This window comes from Protopterus annectens, chromosome 7.part0 (genome assembly GCF_019279795.1).
Source record: "Protopterus annectens isolate FY-2018-M chromosome 7.part0, PAN1.0, whole genome shotgun sequence".
Lineage (NCBI taxonomy): Eukaryota > Metazoa > Chordata > Ceratodontiformes > Protopteridae > Protopterus > Protopterus annectens.
Genome location: NC_056739.1, coordinates 1,051,624,261 through 1,051,651,156, shown reverse-complemented (window position 1 = coordinate 1,051,651,156; position 26,896 = coordinate 1,051,624,261). Strand labels below are relative to the sequence as shown.

The following is a 26,896-nucleotide window of genomic DNA, read 5'->3' as shown; positions in this document are numbered from 1 at the left end:
TCAAGAGAAACCTTGACGAGTGGATGGGAAACAGAAAGTTTACCCTGGGGATCACTTCAATGGCTCTGCTAGACAGAGGCACAGGGAACTAATCCAAGTGGGTGGCAAAAGCCAACACATTCTGGATAGGCTTATACATGCCTTCGGGCAGATAGCCTAGTACCCTACCTATGAACTTACAGTATGTATAAATTGTCTATATTTTTCTTCAATGGCAATATTATGGTATATTCAAAATGTCCTTGTCTACAGTGTACAAATTCTTGGAATAAATGTAATTATGTTAATTGCCTGTGGAGCTTTTCTCCCTGGGCCTCTACTGAAAATGGGCTCTGGCCCAGTCGGGCTTTCCCGGTAAACACATGTTAAATAAATAATTCTTTCATGACTACTGAGGATGGTCTAGACTATCAGAATTTCAAGACTCTACAATAAGAGTCCTGAAACTCAAAAAAAGTAGGACTCTACAGATGTAAGAGCGTGGCGTGATGCTCGCTGTTACACTTGCTGTTGATATATATTAGTGCCAAGACTGCTGTACCTCCAAGGTGAGGGGAGTCTCCAAGATGAAACAACTTTGGCCTTAGTATAAATTTCCCCTAACTGCATTTATTTTCTCATTGTTTGTGGACTCACGTGATCGGATCTTGAACATGCTATGAGAACCCATAGAGAATTATATTATCAGCATATCATATGACAGGCAGAAAGCAAAGGTCTGAGGGGAGTCTACTGATAAAGATGCAGAATATCAGTTTTGATAATACAAACTACTGGGGACATCGTTGGTCAGACAGGTACTGGGCGAGGTTTATGATGCTATTTGCACCTTGAAAACCTGTTAGACATGCACTCCCTGAACCATTCTAACCTTAGTATCTGACTCCAGCTGCTCTTAGAGCTTCTAGTTTTTGCAGTCTATCATGTCAAATGCTTTTATGAAATCTATTCATACTGATCTGGTTAGGTTGCCTTTATTTTTCAGGAGAGTACTTTCTTTTAGGGTGTACAAGGTTGTCATGCTGCTTCTGCTAACCAGAAACCATGCCGGTGTCCAATTAACAAAGCATATATTATTTATCTTTGTGCATTTTGGTATGCCATTCATGTAAAAAGCCTACTGAATGTGATGCAGGAAAGTTTTGTGTATTTGGAGCTAGAGTCCAATTGGATCAGCAAAAATGCTCTTACTTCTCCTCAGATTGGTTTATTATATTTATTTATATTTGTTTACTGGGGTAGTCTCAATGGACTATTCGCAGGCACAACCCAGGTGAATAGACTCACATAAGAAATGAACAAAAGATATTTACAGATACAAGAATATGTTAAAAAATACACATATTTACAGATAAAAAAAATAGGCTACAGCATTTAGTTCAAGGAGCAATTTACATTGTCAAATGGATGGAAAAATGGAATCATGCTTAGCAGTAGAGATTTTTGGATAAGATGTAGCCATAATGAATGAGATGTGTTATGCTACTGGGATAGCAGCATATCAGTATATAGAGAGGTATGAAGACATTAGAAGAAGTGAGTGTGAATAGTTGCGGGGAAGGATACCATGGGGAGAAGACAGACACAAGGTAAAAAACAGGCATGCAGAGGCAAGTGACAGATGCAGCAAGAAGAGGGAGATAGGATGAATGACAGGCAATGAGTGAGGTGATAATCAGAAGAGATCAGGAAGGATGAAATGGGATAATGGGATGTGAGATAGCTAAAGAGTTCATGTAATGTAACCTGTGTGACTGCAGCTGCAGTGTATTTTGGTAAAGAGGTGTTTCTTCAGCTGTTGTCTGAAGTTGGAATAGTTTTGGACATCCCTGATTAACAGAGAAATGGAGTCCCATAGTTTAGGTCCTGGAATGGACAATGCATGGTCAATGCAATGAACTTTAGTTTTTGGAGTTAATAGGTTAGGGTAAGATTAACAGATACCTCTGAAATTCTATGTGTGTGTGTGTGTGTGTGGGGGGGGTTAGAGCACAGTTTATGAGTGGGGCTAATGTCTCGGGAGAAGAGGGTTTGTGAATTAGTATTCCTAGATGAAGGTTGAACCTGAAATGTACTGATGGCCATTTGACTTTGGTGAGAGTTAGGCAATGTTGTTGTTTAATAGGGGATTTAGTAATGAACCAGCAGCTTTTATTGGAAATGGTTTACAAGGTTGCGGCATTTTTCAAGTTAAGGGTATTCATTTGCCTGTGGCAGATCTGGCTGGCTTGGACTGAAAAGATGATAGTCTGTTTGCCCAGAACAGTAGTTTTGCATGTGTTTTTGAATATGTAGATGAACGTTAAGAGATTGGTCTAGCCAAATGTCAACGTATTTGAAAGACAGTTTCTATTGTGGTAGTCTTAACATTTTTAATATTAAAGAAGCTGCATGCTTTTGGTTATTTTTAGGTTGGTTCCAAATTGCACTGTTTTGTTTTTGAGGGACTGAGTAGTAGAAGTTTCAGGCCTACTAGACACTGGTTAAGGGTTTGGAGGTCATCCAACAGAGTGGGATTTGTTTGACCTGTAGATTATCATGTCATCCACATAAAGAATTTCAGGTATCTGAGGGTAATCAGATGGGAGCTTGCTGATAAATAAAACATGGAAAATAGCACAGAGGCTAAAGTGGACTCTAGGAGACTTCTTTCATAAAAAGAGCTGTTTCAGAGGTGGGGTACCCACTCTCACCTTGAAGGATCTACTGGTGATGAAATCAATAAACTAAAGTTTTGCATGGTCACTAATGCTTATTTGAGTTAGTTTGTCCAAGTTATGGCCAAAGGCTTTTGTGAGGTCAATGAAGACGACTCCTATCAGGTTGCCTTTGTCCATACTGGATAGGATGCCATACGTGACGGAGTAGAGAGCAGTTATGGTGTTGCATCCAGACCAGAATCCATGTTGCTTACTGGATAGAAGATGTTATTGTAAACAAACAGTAACATGGTTGCAGATATTCTTTTCTAGTATTTTACCTAAAGTGGGAAGTACTGAGATAGGATGATAGTACAAAGCTGTAGTTGGTGTGGGTACTTTAGAATAGGCATGACTACAGCTTTTTTTTTTTCATATAGATTCATAGGTAAGTACCAGGCTAGTTGCCTTTACAGATTAATTTTAGTCTAGCTAATTTCCTGTTTTGTGCTTGAATTAATCTATCCTATTTGGTTAGAGATCACATGGTCAAAAAGTATATAACTACCAATGAGAACAACTGGGATCATACACCAGATAATTTGAGGGGAAACATTCATGGGTTAAAGCATTAAGGAGCTGTCTCTGTCCATTAGTAGTACAGCAGCAGCAGTTCTGGGTTAAATTTTCTGTTTCCCATTAACAGATCCAAGCTGTACTTGAATACAGACAGTGATCAACTTTGCTTTATGTGGATGAGAAGTCTGTTCAAGACCAGCAATATGCTCTGCAAAATATACCTGTCCCTTTAAACCGTTCTGTTGCATAAGAGGTTTAGATCCCTAGACCTAGATCAATCTTTCCATATATATCTGATAATGGAAGCATAATCTTATAGTTAAACAAACATTGTATACGTGAGTTAGAGCAGTGGTCTCCAACCATTTTTGCACCAAGGACCGGTATCAATGTAAGCCAATTTTCCATACATCAGCCATCTTGTGCATAATAAAGTAGATATTTATTTATTTGACATTTCATAGGTTCATAGATTAGTACTAAGCTAACTGCCCTTGTGAGCCATTTTAAGCCTAGCCAATTATCCCTTGTGAGACTCAAACCCTGCACCTTGTGTTTGCAAGGCAAACACCTTAACTGTTATGCCACCCTCCCAACCCTGTTTGTTTAATGAGGAGGCCAGACCCGGGGAGAAAACTCCAAAGTACAATAAAAAGACAAGTTTGCAAAAAAAAAAAAAAAGTGTACATTCTGCTTAACAGCATAACTTTGATCTACTATGGTTGAAAGTTAAGTAAACCTAATGGCAACCTTACTGATTTTATGTTTATAAGAGCAATATTTAAAATCTTGTCCCTATTACTTGGCTCTGTCCAGCATACCTCTCAACTGTACAGATTTTCACAGAATGTCCAGATTTCTGCCTCATATTTTTGGTCTTAAATTGTTGTTTTTTGGCAAATCACTGGCAGATCACTGAGGCTGAAGTCAGAAAATAATGACACACAGTTGAGTTTCATACTTCGTACCCTTCAGAAAATTCATGCTAATGCAAAACCTGTATTTCTATCAACTTTTGAAGTTTGTATGAGCAGTACCTATTTTGGGCCTTTGCCCCCGAATTATTTTTGGCTTTGTCCAGATTTCTTTATCTAAGTAAGAGGCTGAGAGGTTATTTTATACCTCTCAACTGTACAGATTTTCACAGAATGTCTAGATTTTTCCCTCTGAGTTTTGGTCTATTCCTCAACTTTTGCGATTTTCTGGATAATCACTGAGATGATCTGAGGACTGAAGTTACTAAATAATGATATACATTTGTATTTCAGACCTCATATCCTTCAAAAAAATGCATGATAAGACAAACCCTGTCATTCTAGCAACTTTCTATAGTTATATATATTTAAAATCTGTCCATATTTGTCCACCCATTCTGTTAGGCTTTGTCCAGATTTTTTGCACTTCTAAGAGGTTGAGGGGTGTGTGTGTGAGACAGAGGGGGAGAGAAGAGTGAGAGGGATCACTAACAGGAATGAGGTTTGTGTACCTTTTGTTCATACCAAACACACACACACACACACACACAGTCTCTTTTGCATTCATGCATGCATTCACCCACACACATCACTCTATTTTCCGATCTCTCACACAGTCACTCCCTCATTCATACCTGCATTCACTCACACATCGCTCTTACTCTCTCCCAATCAAACACACACTCAGTCACACCCTCATTCATACCTGCATATATTCACATATCGCTCTCACCCTCCCGATCTCTCACACACACACACTTCCTCATACATACCTGCATTCATTCACACATCGCTCTGTCACACCCACTTATGCATTCATTCGTACATCGCTCTCACTGTCTGTCACACCCACACACCCACTTACGCATTCATTCAGACATCGGTCTCTCTCTCTCCCGATATCACACACACACAGTCACTTCCTCATTCATACCGGCATTCAATCACACATCGCTCTGTCACACCGACATGCCCCACACCCACTTACGCATTCATTCATACATCGCTCTCACCGTCAGTCACACCCACATGCCACACACCCACTTACACATTCATTCATACATCACTCTCACTGTCTGTCACACCCACATGCCACACACCTACTTACGCATTCATACATCGCTCTCACTCTCCCAATCCCACACATACACACAGTCACTTCCTCATTCATACCTGCATTCATTCACACATCACTCTCACTCTTACAATGTCTCACACACACAGATTCTTTTGCTTTCATGCATGCATTCACTCACATACGCAGACAGACACAAACATACTCATACAGGCATTCACTGATGGCCCAGTACCAAGTGCTCCACGGCCCGGTGGTTGGCGATCACTGATTTAGAGGATGAAGCTGAAGTTCTTACAGAGATGAATGATTTGAATTTGGACTCTTGGTGTTTCTGTCTCTCTGGTTCTAATCTTTATGAAAGTTGGGGGAAGGGGGTAAGTTTGTGTTGTTGTTGATGTGAAGCATGTTACTGAACTCATTCAGGAAGTCAGCACGAGAGCCTGTTTGTGGTCTGTTAGAGGGGTCCAAGGGAGTAGAGTTGTGCTGAGTTTTTTGACCAGTCAACAGGTTGATTTCTCTCTCGCTCTCTAACAGTCTTTGGGTTTAGCTAAAAGTGAGATTTATTTGTTTTGGTGGTAGCTGTTTTTCTGTTTGTGGCTGGACTGCTTGGCTAGGTTGCGTAGTAAGGTATATTTGGCTCGGGAATCTGTGGAGGGGTTGCATTTCATATTGTGCCAGGATTCATCAGTTTATTTGAGGAGAAGTTTGAGTTTGTTAGATACCCAGCCATGTTTTTGAGCTTGAAGTAGCCTTTGTACTAAAGAATAATTTGTTTTGTAAGTGCAGTAGGGTACTGGAAAGTTTTCTAGCTGCTTAACTGGGGTCTTTTTTGGCAAGTATGAGAGAAATAAAGGGTGGCAAGATGTTTTTTAGGATTAGTGGTATTCTGAATGGTTTTGGATTTGAAGGTGATAAGTTTAGGTTTATATTTTAATGTTAGATTATATACTGAGAAATGTATGGAACAGTAATCACTGAAGGAAGATGCATGAATGGCGAGGCTAGACATCATTTTAGGATTAATAGTTATTGCAGTTTCTAGCATGGTGTGCCAACTGGATTGAGTTTTGGTCTAGTGGCTTCAGAGTTGATTTGCGTAAGACTTAGCTTGCCAGGAGTTCTGACATATCAATGACTTTTGGTCCTAAGTTTGATGTCTTCAAGAATGATTAGGTTGCAATGTTTGGGAGCTTTGGCATATATTTGCTGGATGAGGATTTTGGATTTTGATACTGAAGTAGGTATGCACTAGTTATAAACAAGCAGTTTTTGGTTGGTTGTTAGGAATTTTAAAAGAATCCAAATAGGTTCCCATTCTGAGTTATTGTTAGCTTGTGCAGTGATGGTGGGGTTAAGTTGCCTTTAAAGAGAATTAGAACTCCTCCCTAGGTTGTTTTGCCGGGTCTGCAATCTTTTAGGTATGAATAGCGTGGTATGAGGCGGTGAAGACTAGGGATGTCAGGTTTCAGCCATGTTTTTGTAACAGCTATAATGTCAAGATTATGTTGTATGAAAAAGGCACTGATTTGGTCGATTTTGTTCTTGATGATGAGGGCTTTTAAGAAGAAGCAGAAAATGGGACACTGTTTATTAGTTTCAAATGAGGCATTATTTTTTAAGTGGTCCAGACTGGGCTCAATGATGCCTCTTAGGAGAGGTATAAAGATAATGGGATCAAATATGAGTAGTGTTTTTGCAATGTGTAGTTTTGGGGAGAACTGAGGTTTTCCTATCAAAATTAGAAATAATGAAGTATTGGGACCCTGGTATGTTTGATGTATGCGAGTTGGGTGTTGGCATGAGTGTACTGTAATATGAATACTTAATGGGGAATGGGTAGATAGTATGTGTGTTGGTATTAATTTAGTCTGAAATATGGAGACACGGACAGTCAGGTGTAGGAAACACATTTAACGGTCGATGAACACTTGACAGACATGGATTTAAACAGGTTAGCTTTTCCCTTATCATGGGGGTAAGGAGGAGGAGTTTGGTAATTATAATAATATGGCTTTACCAGTTGGGGCATTTCAAAATGTTTAAAGTCAGACTTGGTGGCCAATCATATTCCCCCTTGGGCTATACTCTTTAGTCAGAAATCTGCAGCTAAATTTGATAAGTTTATTTGTCTGCATGAGCATTTTTAAGACTACAAGGCATATACGTAGAATTTTATTACATCACTCCCATGTTCTACAACAAATTTGTCCAGACAATAGAAAATACAAGTTGTAGTGGAGATATAACACTTTGTATGCAAAGGCAATAATTCCAGGCTAAGATACTTGAGTTTTACAGCAGAACTCCATAATATAAGGGATACAGGGAGTAGCACACAGCAGCGAAGGGAATCTATAAATGGTACCTTGTGGACATACTTTAATGGATTATATCCGGAATGTGAATGAGAAGCTGAAACAATTACAAGGTTGATTATTAGATTTGGAAAGAAAGAAAAAGAATGGGCAAAATAGGGGACAAGGACCAATATAACAAGTGGTGTGAAGATATGCTAGCATAATTACATTATAAAATGCATTAGGCAAAATCAACTTTAAAACTATGTTTTAAATATCAGTGTATAATTTAAAGTAGCTGGCTTTAAGGCTAAGGGCTCAGAAAGTACAGGCAAACTGTTAAAATCAAGACCCAAAATTCAGGAAGGGTTACGTATAACCCAGGGAAGATTTTAGAGATCTACTGTAATTATTATTTAGAACATTACAGTTAATTAAGTATTGGGATTTTTATGGTGATCAGGAATTCAAAGAAGCATATATTACACCTTTACACTTGCCTCGTCTTGACAAGGATGCAGAGATACTTTAGTGGATAACAGTACTACAGAGGAGATAAAGACAACAAGATATGAGTATGAAGTGGGGGAAGACTCCTGGATGGATGGGTTCCCCTTGGATCTCTACATTACTTGAGCATGATATAAGCCTAGAAGCCACAATCTGGCTCCAAAACTACTACTCTGATTGACATTTCCTCTGTAAAACCTGGGCGCTCTCTTTCAGACAATACTCCCCAACTTTCAGTACTTGTACCATTACTTTTTCCATTTGCATTTGGAAACTCACCTATGATCTACTGTAGCTTCCTATCCTCCCATATGCAGAAGATATGGTCCTGTTCCACTCAACTAGCCTCAAATCCTGGACCACCACCTACAAACCTATTTCAGCCTGGCTTAACAAAAACCTACTGCTGAAGCCATGTAAAACCAAACATGATTTTTGGGAGCAAACCTAAACTCAACAACACCCTTATTATCAAAACCTTAGACAATACTTCGCTTGAAAATGTCACTCTGTTTAGATACTTAGGCTTATGACAGACAGTTCTCTTTCATTTAATACACATCTCAGCAAAACCAGAATAAAAATAATTTGGTAATTTGGGCCAAAACACTTCATGTCCTTCAATGCCAGAGCAGCTGTAGATGGAGCGCTCATAGCTCATCTCAGCTGCCTCAAAAAAGAACAAAAACTATCCAAACCATTTCAAATAGGATTTCTAGATTCATCACTCTATCCCGAGACGAGAACAATCACTTGTGTTGAGCACGGGGCAGACCTTTTTACTTGCCTCCAAACTTTTCAAACTCCTACACATGGTCTATTTTTCTCCTTAGGCTGTAAAACTCACAACAAAGATTCCAACTTTTCACTTAAGAAGCCAAGATCACAAACAACATCTGCTAGAACTTCCTTCCACCCAAATTCCGATATACCAAGCACTGCTTCTCTAAATTAGAGCCAAAATGTTGAAAATCCTTTCCCTCACACCTTAAAAACAGCCTAATTTCCATTATTTCGAAATGAGTTAAAAAACATACTTACAGAGCCAATCAAAATGCAAATACTTTCCTATGGGAAACAGTATAACACTGCTATTTTCCCCTGTGTAATACACAATTTCTCACTCAAACACTTCCATGTAACAGAACTGTAAGCACCAGAGTTATCTTACTAAACCTCATTTCCACCCCTCTTGTATAGCATGCAAATATGTAAACATTGTAGAATATATTGTACTACTTTGTCTCCAGTTTTTCATGCACACACAGAATATCAGAGTAATGATGTTACGATTTGTGCTTACACTTATTCAGTTCTTCTATTATGCTTTCAATGTAATATAATACACTGTATTATTTGATTTTTTTTTTTTTTTTTATTACATTGTACCTCTGAGTTGAGACTGAAGTTGGTCCATTGAGATAACTGCTCTACCCCAATAAATGAATACAACTACTCTTCCCTCATCAGACCCATTATTGAGTACAATGCACCAATTGGAATGTACCTGGCTAGGCATCTCCAGCAGCTGGACAGACCACAGAGGTACCTCACTAGGAGGATTACTGGCCTCAAACAGTTGCCCTGTGCAGCACGATTGAAAAAACTAAGGCTTTTCTCTGTTGCATACTGCCTTCTCAGAGGCGATCTCTGTCCAACATACAGAGCCATGTCCAACCCAGAACTGTTGAACATGCTCCATCTTAGCAAAACCAAATCCACACAAGCTACACGCTCTAGGGATATAAACCTCAGCACAAAAATGAATAGAACATGCTGGAGGGATAGATTCTCTTTGCAAAGACTTTCCTTGCTACGGAAGAAGGTCCCAATCTACATAAGACAGAGCCCCTCACTATCACTCTTCAAGAGGAACCTTGACGAGTGGATGGGTAACAGAAAGTTCACACCAGGGATCATACCAACAGCTCTACTACATAGGGGCCAAGGGTACTAGCTGCTAGATCAAGGGCCTTGGAAACTAACCAAAGGGGTGGTGAATAGCGCACAACGTGGCTGGGCTAATATATGCCTTCGGGCAGATAGCCCAGTACCTGCCTTTGTAATGAATGTATTAACTCCAATTAGAGAATTGGCAACATGCACAGCTTCACTGCGATTGGGCAATGAGCATTCTCCACCCAGGTTGTTAATGCACAGGCAAAGCCTGTTTCTAAAAAAAAAAAAAAAAAAAAAAAAAAAAAAATCCACCACTTTATGGCAGTATACTAAGCTCCCATTATATTCGGACAGGGAAAAAGTTAATGGTCACAATTTTTTTATACGTGCTAAATTGGAGTTTGTTTAGTGAGCATAAAATTAACAAAAAAACATAGACGTAAACTGCTTGTCTCTGCCTATATGTGTGTGTGTGTGTGTGTGTGTGTTTGTGAGAGAGGGAGTGAGACAGCACAGAGCTTCTTTTGACTGTAATTGGCAATCAGTCCATCAGCATGCATTATCTAAAAAATAAGAAGTATGAAACTCTAATGTTTAGCATTATTTACCAACTTTAATCCTTTATAATTTAGCAGTAAATCAAATATTCACAAGGGACTGATAAAACTATACAGCAAAATTAGGGGCACTGAACAGGCTTGGGGGAGGGTTTCAATGCCATGATTTGTTTTCATTCATCTGATTACATTGAAATATCTGAGGTGTATTCACTTGAAGTGGCGGTGGTGCAGCGGTTAGCATTGTCGCCTCACAGCAAGAGGTTCTCCTGTTCGATTCTCGGCTGGAGCGCCTTCTGTGTAGTCTGCATGTCCTCCCTGCGGTCGAGTGACACCTAAAGACATGTAGGTAGGTGCGTGTGTGAATGAGTGTGCCTTCTTTGAAGATTGGGCGTTGGGCTGGCAACTCGGCACTGTAAAAATCCACTGCCAATCATTAGCGGACCGGAGTTCCACTGTGGCGACCCCTAACTGGGAAAAGCCAAAAGACTTTTATTCACTTGAAGTGGCTTTAACTGCTATGCATTGTTTGTGTGAATTTCAATGCATATCAGAGTATGTGTGCGCATGTGTGTAGATATTAAATACTTGCATATTTTATATTTTGGATGCAAAATCCTTTCTCCAACAATTATACATGCTACAGCAAGTTTGACACGTTAAGAGGAGGAACTATTTTACATCCAACATATAAATAAAAAATAGCAATACAAAACAAATATAAAACAATTTAACAGGTAGACCATTCTGTAAGTGCAATAATGCTCAAAAGTGTGGGAGCAGTGAGGGAACTAATGTGCTTCCAAGTGTTGTAAGGCTCTCCACCTGTGATGTTGAGCTTCACAACACCTCTGGATGGCTATTAATTTCCTGATAAGTTAGCAATAAGGTCAGATAAGGCGGGAGTTATTTTGTGGTTGTTTACAGTTCTCTTTCTGATACTCTGCTCCCTTCCTTCTTCTTGTAAAGAGGCAGTAGCTGTAGTGATATCCAAGCAAGGTGAAGACCACACCCTGACCTAGTCCTCTCATTTTATTTTGTCTCAAATCACAATTATTAGATCTTTACTTCTATTCTACCCCAGTGATTAAATAAAATTATCCCCGTTTGAGTTCAGATGTCTCAAAAAAGATTTCTAAAGAGTAGAAATACATCAGATAACATTATTAAAACTTTAAGAACAACGGAAGTTTTGGAAAAGTGAGAACAGCATTTGGTGTTGGAAAGCACCGATGCAGAGAAGGCCTTTGAGAGAGGCAGCTGGATGTCTTTGTTCTCCCTCCTTAATATTTAGGCTTCCCTCAACAATTTACTAGTTGGTGAAAACATGTGAGTGGGGTTTAACATGATAGGGTCTTATTTATCTCAGCCCCTGCCCTTTTTTATCTTTTATTTTTGTTTAAGTGTTTATAATCGACAGACCTAGAACAGGTCTCCAAGAGAAATTCCTTCCCTAGGTCCAAGTCAAATCTTGGAAAGAAATATTTTCTCCTTTGATTTTTGGGAACTAGTTTTGTTATCCCTTGCAAAAGAAGATTTGCTAGAACTGGGAGAACTAAGTGCTGTTGGTTCTGTGGAACTTGAGGAACTGAGGGCTTATAAAGGAAGGGATTTACACTGTAGATTGTACCTTTTCTGAATGATTTTTAAAACCCAGTCATCTGATGTGATCTTTTTCCAAAGGGGGGGATTGACAGAGAATTTGTTTGGAAGGATGAAGGGAAAGGGAAAGACAGAGGGATTTTTTACTCAGAAACAAAGGTTTATCCGGGCAGGAGCTTTTTGCTCTATTGGGGTCAGGTTTTAGGCTTGTCTTGTCATTTCTTGTTAGACTTTTTGCGCTGTTGTGCAAGTTTTTTTAATGAAAGAAGGAATATGTTGGAGGGGTAATTCCTATGAAATTTTGGGCATAAGGGGAAAAAAAAAAAGAGTTGTTTAAATATCTCCAAACTTTTACACCTTTCCTTAACTTTTCAAAATGTTTCAGCTGAAAGTGGTCCAAAAAGGAAGTCCTTGTCTAACAGAGCATCTAAACAATTTGTTTCTGGGAAAGACTGAAGTCTTAATCAGGAGTAGCTTCTTAATACTGAACCAGAGGCAGACACCTTGGAAGAGGCACCTGCCACATCGTAGCCACACTTTATATAATGATGTATAAATTGGCTAGCAGCAGAAATCAAGGACTGTATAGCTTATTTAGAGTCACAGCCAGACAAGATTGTCATAAGTTTGTTCATATTGTCAAAAATGAATAGGTGATACCTTATCATGTGTGTCTGGTAGTTAACAGTATGGAAGGCTAAAGTTGCTGATGTGTTTACTTGTCCTTATCATTGGGAAGAGCACTGGATGAAGGGAAAAGATTAGAGGGCTTGTCAGCAACAGTGGAAACTACAGCAAGGTCTTAAGACGGATCTTTACACATATCTATGAAATTCAGGGACTTTGTAGTACCTATTAGGCTTTTGGGGGGCAGGTGGCTGTAATGCTAGGATTAAAGAAGAAGAAAGGAAGATGACCTCAAAAGCTTCTACAACTGAAGGGACAGGAGAAGGCTTCAGGACATTCATATGTAAAAGATCATAATATCCCTTTTGTTCCATAGAGATTTGCTTGCTCTACCAATTTAAATACTGCATCATTTTCTGATAGTTTCCCAAAAAGGAGAGCTCTTCCTGTGGTGAATCAAAGGCTATGGTGTCTACAGGCTCTGACTCATACTTCAAAGGGAATTAATCTGAAAAGAATAGTACACATTTTTTGATTCTAGTTCAAAAGAAGAATTCATCTTTCACTAAAGGTAGGAGGAGAAGGTCTATATTATATTAGTGAAAATGCAAAATGTTGAACACACGATCAGCTATTTTTTTTCCCAGGGAAAAAAAATTGCTGATTCATTAAAAAAAAAAAAAACAACCCCCCCCCCCAAAATAAAGTGGGGTGGCTTCTCCCCCAACACCCCCCTACTTAAATATCCCAACTCTGAGAAATGGCAGAGTCCCGAAAATAGCCCAGTGATTTTTTTCCCTAGGGGAAAAAATTGCTGTTCCGTGCTTTCGGCATTTTGCCATTTCACGTAAACACATTTGACAAAACAGCATTCGCAACTTTAAGTGTTTGCTTAAATAACAGGAACCCGAGGAGAAGAATAGAGATACTGAGGAGGTTTAAGAACCATGAGAAATTTAAATAAATCTTGAGAAAATTCCTGCCGTTCTTGTTGAGGATACCTAAAAACAGGAGTTGCGACACTTTTTTGCCTAATTTTCTTTTGGGTATGCAGTGAAACAAGATGAGGAGGTCCTGACCCCTGATGTACTTCAATCGAGGAACCAGGGACTTCCTCAAGAGAGATATCTGAGGTACTCCATCTGGTCCCTGAGAAATCAATTGCCAGCATTCTCCATTCAAGGCCTAAGTTCGCATCTGACTGGTCAAGCACGATGTGCCTTTAAAGGCCATTCTGTGTCGGCCTCTAGGGGGATCACAGCACAAGGGGGATCACAGCAGACGGGACAAGCCCAATGATGGGAGTTCTGCTGGCTTCTCAACTAGTAGATCGGACTCAGACTGGGAGAAGGAGGATAATGTTGTGTAGTCTTTCTTTGGTTACTTAACCTTATTTTTCAGCTGTGAACAGATGCCAGAGGTGAGAACATTGACAGATGCTGTGTTTTGCTCTATGACTTTCAGTCATTCATTTTCTAAATAAATCGTCAGAGAAGAGAGACAACTTCTCCAGGTATTAGTAAGAGTCCCTGACAACATTTACAGCTCTTACTGTTGCATTCCGGATTTAAACAGAAGAGAGACAGAAAATGCCTATCTTTTTATGAACTTGGCCTACCACAGAGCCATTAGCCTCTTCTTGGTATCATTAAAGAAAAAAAAATTGTCAATTACAAGAATAAGTGGAAGGGGTCATCAATGAGGTTACTTAGCTTTTGCTGACAGTGGCAACTTGGAGGCTAACCGACAGATTCATGAAATGATGACATCTTGCTTCCCAGATTGGCTGCAAGAAAGCTCTAAAGATTCTGGCACCCAGATGTCACTTATGCACTAGCACATAGCCTTCATGCTTGGGGCCAAGGTTACAAGCACAGCACCTGAGGCAGGAGTATCTCCGCTTTGGCATAATGGTCAGATAGACTGTATACTTCTCAAGTTGCATCCCATTACTTAGCACTGCTGCAATAGTGATCTAATGAAGAGTATCAAAGAGGATGTGAAAAAATGCAATAAAAAAGGAGAAAGCACGAGCCAAAAAACAGGGAACATATTTTTCATAAAGATCTACCTGGAAGCAAAAGATGGACTTGATCAAGGAAGAAAAGTGTTCACGCTTGCAGAAAAAAAAAAAAAACTGCTGAACGGTGGTACTGTTTGCTTTTTTTCCTAAATGTCAGATTATGGCTGAAATTCTCAGCATATGAAGTAACATTGTGAGGTTTATTGGGGTGGTACTGAAGTATAGCTGAAAGGCTGCTTTCCGACTCAGGTTAAGCCCCTTATACTATGGATTTACTGCAGTAATGACCATGATGTACATCTTACTGTGCTCTACAAAATGGTCAAGATCTTTGATATCTAGGATGGTTTAATCCCATCTCCAACCCATGTATTGCAGATTGTTCCATCACAAAGAATCACAGGAAGACTGCTCTGTTTCAGAACTTGGAATTTTGCCCTCTTCTCTCCTTCCCCAAAGAGTAAAATGGCCTTGCATGCTACACTACAAGGTGTCTTTCAGAAAAGAAGAAACTGCTTTGAATGGCAGGAACTTGATTAACACATCTCTGCTGCAACAGCTAAACAATCTGAAGCATGGTTGTCCAGTTTGCATTTGTGATGTGCAGAGGCAGCTATTCCCCATCACACCACACCTTATAAACCATTAAACTGAGCCACTGCAGCCAAACAGAGTACTTTATTTGGGGTGGGGGCTCAGTCTCTTGGGTTGAATTGCAGTCAGGGAGCCTTAAGAATGCTGGTGTTATTGCAATTCTCAGCCTTTCTCTTAGACAATTTAGCATCGGAATGATCCTTTTTGAGAGGTACAGCTTGAGCACCATTTTAATCTTAACCTGATGTCCTATTTTGTCGGTCTCTGATTAAACTCCTGAGCAAAACTGGCTAGGCCCAGAAAAGTGGGCACTGAAAAGCTTATACTGTGCTTCCTATGGAAAGCCATAAACTAGGAGCCACTGTGTCGCCTTAAGGTCGCTTCCTCCAGTGACAGATCCCTCCTGGCCTGAATGTCTCTGAGTTCATACACCATTCTTATGGCAGAACTACTAGCTCAGGAAAACTTAATTTCAATCTAACCTTGTGTCCCTTTGTCATCCAAAGATTCCAGTGTTGAGGTCATTCTTTTAGCACACTGAAGTATCTTCTTGCATACCTCAGACGTATGGATATCAAAATTCTTCAATGGAGGAAGAAAATATATTCTTTCTCTATGTGATCTCAACTTACTTTTAAACAGGATCAAGGAGGTGTTCTGCTGCCTCTAGTGCTACTCCAGAAGATTTTGAAGTTGCCGAGGGGATGCCTTAGCAAAATAACGCATTGGGAGCTGGTATTATGAGGAAGCAAAGGGACCTTTTCTTGAGCTGTCCAAGTTGCCTTTAACAACTGCTTCAATGTGGACAATATTGGAGACAAGCTCCAGATAAGAGATTTTGGAAAATCTAGGTAGTCTAAACGGAGTAATTCTACCTCCTGTTTTAGGAAATTGTTAAATCCTTTGTAGTAACTGTTGCCTATTAAGGAAGTCAGTCTGCATCTTCAGGGGGAGATCTGTGAATATAAGGGTCATAAGAAATGTAGAACAGCCAGGAGGCAGTAACAGATCCTAAGGAAGAGGCCTTTACCAAACTTCCCCATCTCCTGTCCTCAAGGAATAAGCAATTGCAAAAATCTCTACATAAACCCCTCCTCATCTAAGGGAGTGTCTCCTATGCTGGGATCTCTCCTTTTTAATCATGGCCTCAGTCGGTCTACTAATGGACTTGTATAAGACCCTCACTGCCTTTAGAATCTGTATCGTTCCTTAATAAAAATGCCAGCTGGACTGTTGAAGTCCTTGATGAAGGAGGGTCTTGATGAAGCATCAGCCTTGAAGGATGCATCTCCATCAGGAATAAACTGAAGAACAGAAACAGTTTAATGCATTCCTTATCATCACCAATGAAAACTTGGTGGAGCTACTGAACATATATGAAACACCTCCATGAACAAACAAGTGATGATATCAAACAGGAGCTATTATTTCCTAGTATGAGAAGGTAGGATTTTTTGACTATCATGAGAATTCCATCAGGATTACTTGCAAAAGTGACACAGACAAGGAATTATAACTCTTTGGAGGAAATCCTTCTGTCTATGGGAAGATGACTCCTTGGAAGAAAAGTGACAATGGAGCCTGAAGGAAGGAATAAACACTACTGTTTGTTCTATACTGTGCCATCAGTATTCTCTGTCATTCAAAACAGGCAGCGCAACTTAATTCTGAATGGTGAACACAGGTACTCAGTCTGACTAGGACAAAGACACAGTGCACTTACCATGTTTGTGTTCTCAGATCATTTTCTGACCACAAACAAAGTTGCAACAGCAGCAAAACAGCAACAGTAGACCCAAGGAGGTCTTATACGAGTCATTAAGAATAAAAGGCAGTGGGGTGTGACAAATGTAAGGCATGTAAATTTATTGTGCCTTATTTTGGACTCTTAAATGGTTGAAGATTTGAAGTTTGTGGGAATTATAGGTGTGACACTGAGGGCATTATTTATGCCCTCAGATGTCCTTGTAATACGTTTTATGTGGGTGAGTCTAAAAGGGCTTTTAAAATAAGGCTATTAGAACATGTTCGTGATATATTAAACAAAAAGGAACAGAGTTCAGTGGCACAACATTTTTTGGAAGCATATGGCAGTTCTGATCATGGTTTACAAGCCACAATTTTAGAAAAAGTAGAGTGTGATTTTTTTTTTTTGGGGGGGGGGGGGTCAGCAAGAATAAATGCATTTATAAAGAAGCAGTGTATATATTAAAGTTTGATACTTTGTTTCCAAAGGGTATGAATGTTGATTTTAATTGGCATGTATTACTTTAAATACTTTTTAAGTGTTTCATGGTATTAATTGATGACTTTATTGTTTAATTGCCTATTTAGTAGTGTATATAAACTAAGTGTGTGATGTGAAGTAACTGTGTACTCCAAGAAGGCAGTGTATGCCGAAACGTCAGAGAGGAATACATTTTATTCATTGGGTTCTTGGCCATTGTTCTTCGTTGTATTTGCACAAACATAAAGTGGTCTAAAAACTTTTCAAAGTTTGTCTTAAACAAAATATTGAAGATGTATTGTAAACTTCAAAGTACTTAACGAACAACATGCTTTTGCAAATTGCATCACATATTCCAGTCTTTATAGTCAGGTTTAAAGCTGGTGAGAAGTTAAGAAGAATCTCCTCACAAATCTATCTCACACTCTGATAAGCTCCTCTCATGAAGAAAATGTTTTCTGGATGTTGCACTAACAGCTCATTTCTTGGAGGAAGCACACATTTAAGATATAATATAATGGCGCTTATGATAGCCTACAGAAGTCTACTCACTGTCACAGCTATAAGAACAAATGTCTTTCTACACCTACAGTGTAAAAAAGTCTTCGGACTTAACTATATCACATGATGACCCAGCTTCAGGAAGTGGCCATAGAACTGGCAGAGTTATACAAGAACGGATGGAAGTAAGAAACTGATGTTAGCCTGTCCCACTACAGGATAGCTATCTGAGGTAAGACCTCGAAAATCAGCTTTAGCATTTTTAACTCAGAAGAATGTGAGCTTGGTAAGTAGTACACTGCACCCCAGAAGATCAGACGTGTGCACAAATACTGGCTCAACACAAAAGACAGTGGATTTCCCTTTCTTGCCAGCAAGCAGATAACTAAACATCCAAAATGTACCCTAACTTCTGCTGGATGAAATTGGTGAATTACATCTCTTGCATCCACTTTTCAATATCACTAGATGCCTGGGGAATTAATTTGTCAATGGAAGATGGGGACTTGATGGCTGCTTAGTAAACAGGGAAACATACATTAAAAACTGCATAAATGCAAAGTCTCCAAAAAAATCCTAACAAGATCTAAGAAAAAAAAAAAAATCAAATGCTTTATTACATCTACCTGACCAGTTCATCCAGTGACAACACTGCATCACCCTCCTTCAGTCTTCCTGCTAAAACGTCTAATGCACCCTTTAGCAACTTGCGGTACTCAAGCTGTGAAAATCCATTCCTAAGAAACAAAAGGTGATAAAACGTCAATTAGTCAGCAAAAAATGGAACACTTACATACAGTTTTAGTAACCAAGAGATATTTGTGCATTCAGTTTCCCACACTAAATATCTTACGACTGGAGAATTACAAACATGGTGAGTAAGACTGCACTGCATGTCAGTACGCAGTGTAAAATAATGAGCACAATGGTGTACACATGCTCCTGCATTTGAAGCTCAACTGTCATCCATTTACTTCAGATTCTTCACTTGAAGCATAACTGAATACTATAATGTACTTGCATTACCCTGGACCTAGACAGTGTGTGATTAAAAGCACAATTACAGTATCAGATTATTTTCGCCCGTTTTAAGAACAAAGCACTGCCAGTTCCTAACAGCTCACTTAAGTATCTGCAGTTACAGCAACAATAAACATATAAATTCTTATTCTAGGAGTTGATCTACACAGTGGACCATTTTTTGATGAGCCCTATTTTCTCAGCATCTTTTTTTTTTTCTCCAGAAGTACTTGTGATTGCGGGCAAATGCAAACAAGTGACAACGCTGACTGAAGTTGCTTGTTTCCTGCTGTGACGATGTGAGATATTGCCAGCTAAGCCAACAGAAGTAGGGCAGTGGATGTGTAACATATACCAGCATAGCTAACTGGAATTTTGCAAAGTATACATCATTTGTACATCAAAATGATTTGTACAGATGCTTGTGTTAAAAATGTATTAACAGTGTTTCCTGCTGGACAGAAAAGAAATATACATTTATATCAGACTGTAGTGTTGTAAATAGGGTATTGGATGTGAAGCGGTCAATCTCAGTCCAGCCACCTTTGAAAAATAGGAAGAAATTAAATTACTTAATTTAGGTCATAAAGATTGTCTCTTACAGTTCTGACTGCAGCCAGAAACTAAATGTCTGTTCCAGAGGATGGTTTATTAGCTCTTGTAGGAAGAGTAGAAGTGTTTTATGGTTTTATAGCTTCCAGATGCTATAACACATCTCAGCAAAGCTCTATCTGTATATACGATAACACATATGTGCTAAAATTCTGGTTCAGCAATGGGGTAGCACTGGAACCAGAAATCAGATGACCAGATGTATGTGATGTCATTCTGTAATTTAGGGCAAAAATGATGTTTTAATACCAGATGAGAGAGAAGTCTCAGAGTATTCTGTTTTTGAAACCTGACAAGGAAGGACCCCTCACCTACTTCATCTTGCTTTGCTTTAGTAAATGAACCAGTGAATAGTAATTCTTTAGATCAGTCAGGAAAATATAGTGAGATTAATTAAGTATTGTTTTTCTGTATCTCTGTGAATCTATTCAACTGTGTTATTTTAATATTTAATGTGACTAAAACTCTGGTGTTTATTGTAAATAGATAGTTAGTATTTTCATGTTCTTTCATTAATTATTATTAAATATATTTACACTTTTCATTGTGGCTGGTCCTTTACAGAATATTTTAAACTTTAAGAAGACTTGTATCTATTTAGTGACACTGTGGCCACTCCTGAAAGCGTTACTGCATTGGTCAAACTCTATCATTTGTATTAATATTAATTTCACTTGGTATAATTGGGGATCCTTGTAAGAGCCTTAGAATAGCTGGCTTTGGAGTGTCTGGTGGCAATGTAACTACCTTATAGTGTGGGCAGAAGGGGGCATAACTAGTAAATCCGTGCCAGCCTTTTCCAGGTGTGTGTGTGTGTGTGTGTATATATATATCAAATCTCAAAGAGTGAGAGTGTCAGCTGCTTGGAGCAGGGACTTGCACTGGTTTCACAGAAAGAGTGGTGGAGGACCTGGCTGGGGACTCAACTCTGTAGCTGTGCCAGTGGGGAGTCTTATTGGGGATCTACAGAGTATGTTCCCTGTGTGCTCTTAAAGGAAACTGTACTTGATGCAGAGAGCTGCATCTGGAAATAATGAGTGTATACATTTTTGTTCCAAATGAATGTCCCTCTCCAGTGTCACTGGTGAGGATTCAGGCTCCTTTATTACTGGCCCAGAGTAGGGATGTCACATCTGCAACCACCAACTTGCTCGCCAGTCAACAGTACACAAATCAAGAACAACAATGAAGATTTGAAAACCCATTGCTAGCAAGTGAGATGCCAGCATATACTTGTCTGACTTGCAGAGAAGTACAATAGTCAAGGCTGGATGGAGGAACCACCAATTTGCAGTGGAAAGGAGGGAGAGTATCCCTGACTCATGAAGAATGTTCCCTCCTTGTTGCTTCACTAACACAGTAAGACTATTCGTTCTACTTGGATCTAAAAAATGAATGTTAGGTTAAACCATAATCTTTTTCATAGAGCTGTTTTTTTAACAGTTGTGAATTAAGTAATTATGACAAGAAGTTAAAGGTTCACTGTGGACAGAAAATAAAAAAAAATTTAAGGTTCAGCACAATCCAAACCTGTATGCAACACAATAATAATTTATTATGTTTACTAATTTCCTTGCCCTAAATGTCCTCATGGGGCAGACATGGACATGATCTTGCTTTCTTGGAAAATTAATTTTTAGCCACTATGCACTGTTAGTATAATCTTATGACATTATTTTTAACTAGTCTGCCCATCAGATCACAGTTCTATTCACTTAGACTGGAAGCTGTGAGAAATATTGTGTACTCTGGGGATCTTCAGTAAAAGGGTCAATGACTGGCTTGCAGTGAATCTTAAAATACTTTTTTCCCTACATAAAGATTCCACAGTCTGTAAAATCTGCTTGCAGAAATGTAAAGAAATAATAGACAGAATAGCATTTTTAAGAGTTTAATTTTGTGAGACTCAGGTGAAGTCTGCTTTTCACCTTGCCTCCCCGAGTCAACCAAAGTATTATATTTTGTGTCTTTCAAAGCTTAGCAAATTATTGAAGTTGCTCTCAGTGGTTATCAGGTTTCTACTTTCAGACTACAAAAGGCTCAAAAGATTTATGGTAACAAAGTAAGGGAAATAATGCAGTTATAAATGACAATATACAGTAAAACAGCAGTACATTATTGAGTGTGAATAGCATTATAATCCCAGTGGTTTGAAAAAAAAAGTTACAGGTACACTACTGTTTTTGTGTTCTTTAAAACTTTCACATATAACTAACAAAATGATATAAGGCAAACTCCGAAAAAAAAGATAAGGAGACTTAATTCTGTCCCAATATGACATGCACTGTGAAAAATAAAAAAAAAATGACAAAGTGCTGCAGAGGAGACTAAACTGTTAAGTCTTGCTTTTTCAAAATGTGGGCATCATTCTGGTATAGCTATAATTTAACATTTACTCAGTGATTGGTACTGCAATCTTACAGCACCTTCTGCAACCCATTCCATTATTATGAACAAAATAATTTAATAGTGCTGCTCGAATAAATGTTTTTTCCTGACATTAATATGCCCTCTTTCAATATTTTATTTTTACTTAGTTGGCCAATGTTTATCACCCATAGACACTTATTTATAAAAATGTGAAAAAATCCAAGTTGCCTCTTTTTTAACATAGTACTGCATTGATAAATATAAAGCAAACTGATTGCTTAGTGAATAAGTGCTCAGAGAGTAATGGCATTCTATTTTTTGACTTTCTGCTCTTGCACATGACTATTAACTGACAGTGCCATACAGAGTGGAGAGTGTTGCCCATTCCCTACCAAATCCAGATTGCAAAGTTAAGCGCTTGTACAAAAAAAAAGTTATGTACTTACTATAATGGCCCATCTGTGTTGTCCATTTTCATTCTTTCTCAACTGTTGGGCTTGAGTCTGACTCAGCAGCTTTTTCCAGACTGCGGAACACTGAAAACTCTCAAGCTCCCATTTACCCATAATGCACCAGTCCCCTACAATGCCTCAGATCTTGTTTGCTGACTTTTAAGTCTATAAAATATTTAACAAATATGAAGAGTTGAAAGAACAGTATCTGGAGTTCAAATAAAGAAACGCTGGTTCCTTTAGCCTCTTCTAAACATTCCAGAAGTCAAAATGGTAGTGGGATGGAGGGAGGGAAGTTGAGGAAGAAAGAAAATGGACAACTCAGATGGAATGTTATGGTAAGTACATAACTTTTTTTAATCTGATGTTACCATTTTCATTCATTCCTCAACTGTTTGGACAGAGTCTCCTTCTACCTAAATCCCAGAAGGACTCTAAAGAAGACTTTTCCTGAGGACTACTGAGCCGAAGACAGTGCTTCCATAGAGAGCAGATGCAATTTGTAATGAGCAATAAAGGTAAGTGGGTTTACCCCAGTTGAAGCTGCACAAATATTATCCAAAGAAGATCTGGATAAAAATACTGAAGAAGTTGCCATAGACCTGGTAGAATCAGCTTTTAGAGGTTTTGGCAAAGACAAACCTAATTTTATTTTTGTAAACAAATGAAGTACAGTACACTCAGTTAACCATTTGCTAAGGTTACTTTAGTAACTGGTTTGCCCAATTTTGAATCTGAAATGGAGAGAAATAATTAATCTGATTTCCTGAAAATTTTTGTCCTATGCAGATAAAAATGTAGCTGTCTGTGAACATCCAACAGGTGCAACTTGTACTCTCCTTTGATTGCAAAATTTGGAAAGAAAACTGGAAGATTGACAGTTTGATTAATATTGGATTCTGACACTACCTTAGGAAGGAAAAATGGACTGGTTTGTAAATTGTAGGATTGAAAGTTTGATTAATATTGGATTCTAACACTACCTTAGGAAGAAAAGATGGATTGGTTCATAAAGATACACTATCCTTATTAAAAATCAAATAAGGAGGTTTAGAAGAAAGGGCTTGATATTCTGAGACTTTTCTAGCAAATGTAATGGCGACTAAAAAGACAGTTTTCCAGGTTAAAAATTGTAATTCATACTTGGCTGACTATTCATAGGGAGGTTGGTGTTACAATCTTTGACCCAAATTCAAATCTCACGAGGAAGTGGGATCTTTAAAAGGGGTTCTAAGAAGAAAAGTTCCACTTATAAAGGCCTTACACAATTTGGAAGATGCTAAGGACAAGTTATTTATTCCAGTGTGAAAATTATATATATAAAATCTACTTTTATTCACAAGAAATAAGGTATAGCTTGAGAGCAAACAGCAACCACAAGCATATGGCAAACGAGATCTGAGGTATGGTAGGGGACTAGTGCATTATGGGTAATGGAGGAGCTCAAGAGTTTTCAGTGTTACACAAGCAGGAAAAAGCTGATGGGTCACATCCGAATCCAATGATTGAGGAATGAATGAAAATGACATCATATCATATTTTACTACCTCAATGGTACATTTTGGTTAATAACCTGAAATTCTCATTTTCTTCATTATTGTAATAATATAAAATATTGCTTTAACTTCCTTCTTCCAGTCTGTCGACTGCCCAAATGTGACCAAACTTCATTCATCTCAGATTTTTATACTACAATTTCTTTCACATTTTCCCCTTTCTTCTGCACTTTTTTTTAGAGCTCACCTTCTACAATTCTCCTTCTTAGATCTAACTTTCACACCATCTTCCCCATTAATTTTCTGTCACATACTGACACACTCAGGCCCAATCACTGATCATAAAAAAAGACGAGTGCTCCCACTTTCCTTACTGGCAGCAAGCCAGACTATTAAAACTTAACATTCACTATGTTTCTCCCTTTCATATTTTTCTGACCTCACGTATAGGTTCATAGGTAGGTACTAGGCTATTGGCCCTAGGGCCTATATAAGCCTAGCCAAAAAGGTACCCTGGCTTTTGCCACCCAAGAAAATTATTTTCCTGTGCCCCTGTTGAGCAGAGCCACAGAAGTCATCCCCGGAGTGAATTTTCTATCTCCCATCCAATCATCAAGATTTTTCTTGAAGAGTGCTAATGAGGAGCTTTGTTTGATATACATAGGTAGTTTGTTTCAGAGTATGGGAAGTCTCTGGAACAGAAATCTATCCCTCCAGCATGTTCTGTTTATTGTGGTGACAAGGTTTAGGTCCCTAGAGTGTGTAGCTCAGAGGGACTGGGATTTCTTTAAGAGGAGCATGTCCAACAGCTTTGGGTTTGACATAGCTTTGTATGTTAGGCAGAGATCGACTCTGAGTAGGCGATATGCAACGGAGTAAAGTTGGAGTTTTTTGAGAGGGTCTGTGTAGGGCATCTATTTGAGGTTGGTAATCCTCTTTGTGAGGTACTTCTGTGGCCTTTCCAGTTGTTGATGTCTTGTGAGTTACATACCAAAAGGGGCGCTGTATTCTATAATGGGTCTAATGAGTGACGAGTAGAGGGGAACAATGAACTCTTTTTTCCTGGATGAGAAACCTTTTGTGATGAGGTGTGCCACGTAGAAGGATTTCGTGTCTACTGTGGTGATGTGATTATCAAAGGAGAGGCTACTGTCCATCTGTGTCCCAAGGTCACTTATCACACTTTTGGTGTTAAGTAGACTACCGCCTATGTGGTAGTTCATGGGTGCAGAGCTTTTACCAAAAGGAATGACAATGCACTTTTAGGCATTGGGCTTGAAGTCATGGCTTTGATACTAGGCATCTGTCTCAGTGAGGCCCTTTTGTAAGATGCCCACATTGTTAGGAGTTTCGATTATGGCTCCTAGTTTGCAGTCATCTGTGAACTTCTTTAGCCAAAGACCTTCACTTGTCACTGGTCTGAAGTCGGACTTGGAGTCTGCTACTTTCACAGTGTGGGTTCTGTCAGTGAGCCAGTTGGCAACCCATCTTGTGACATAGGGATTTATACCTAGTTTAGTGAGTTTATCTATAATTCTAGAGTGGGGGATGGTGTTGAAAGCCTTGGCGAGATCTAGATAAGCTGTGTGAACCACCTTACCCTCATCTACGGCTTTGGTGACCGCTTCAAAGAAGTTTATCAGGCTTAGGGGACATGATCTGTCTTTTACAAACCCAAGCTGGGTGGGGTCCAGAGTCTGGAGATTATCAATGTCATTGTTTATAAGTTCCATGATGATATGTTCCATAGCCTTGCAGACAAGGCTCGTCAGGCTAATGGGGTGGTAGTTCCCGGGGTCTGTGGTGTCTCCTCCTTTGTGGAGTGGGATGACCGTCGCTGTGCGCCATTCATTGGGCACAAAGCCTGAGGTAAGGCTATGATTGAACATGGTATTTAGGTGGGGTGCGAGTTCATTCTGTAGTTCGTGTAGAACGCAGTCTGGGATGTTGTCAGGTCCCATGGATGTCGTGTTCTTAGCTTTGGAGAGTGTGGTTTTTTACCTGTGCAGTCATGATTACAGGAACTTTGCATTCTTCTGATATAGAGATGGGCCCTTTAGGGGGTGAGAGGGGGGTAAAGTTAGCACTGAACATATCTGCCAGGATGTTGTCAATATCAGTTGGTTCTGTATATTTAGTGCCATTGTGCTGTAACTCAGAGCAGATCTGAGTGTTGCCATTGAGATTCTTGACATAGCTATAGAATGTTTTGTGGCTCCCTTTAGAATCAGTGGCAATTTTGTTTTCATAACTAGCTTTGGAGGATTTTATGAGGGATCTCAGCTTCTTACTGAGACTGACCAGGGAGGTCCTCCTATCATGGGATTTTACTCCTTTTTACAACAGTTTCTGTCTTCTGTTGTAGAGTTCGTCTATGGCAGGGACAACCAGATTGGCTTCCTTTTTTTTGGAAGATAACATCTAGGTTCTGTTAGGGATTGCACAATCCATGCACTCGTGTAAGTACTTATAAAGTGCATTTGTGTAGGATTCAGCAGCCATGCCTCTATTGCCCGTCTGTATGGGTGTCGTGCAGTTTGCCACTTCTGTCTTAAGAAGCGTGAAGTTGCTTTGGAGAATTTTTTTACAGTGGTTTCGTTAATAGGGGGTGGGGGTGGGGGTGGGATGTGAATGTCTAAGGTGATTAGCTTGTGGTCGGATCTGACCAATGGGAAATTGACCTCTGGTGTGTAACACCGGTTGCTCATGTTGGTAATGACCAGGTCTAGGATATTGCTGCCCCTGTGGGGGTGTGGATAAGTTGATCCAAGGTTTTGGAAGTTATGAATTCCAGAAAACGTTGAGCAAAAGAGTTGGTACATGAGTAGTTCTCTCAGTT

At 39.2% G+C, this 26,896-nt stretch overlaps 1 protein-coding gene across 3 annotated transcripts in view; it reads right to left on the bottom strand.

Annotated features, from left to right (window-relative positions):
* Positions 1-26,896, bottom strand: part of FANCD2 (FA complementation group D2) — a 1,694,389-nt gene that overhangs the window by 411,959 nt on the left and 1,255,534 nt on the right. For all 3 annotated transcript variants that reach the window (XM_044077594.1, XM_044077597.1, XM_044077595.1), the window contains exon 33: positions 18,734-18,844. In XM_044077594.1, coding sequence (XP_043933529.1) covers positions 18,734-18,844 — 111 coding nt within the window. The remainder of the gene's footprint in view (positions 1-18,733; positions 18,845-26,896) is intronic.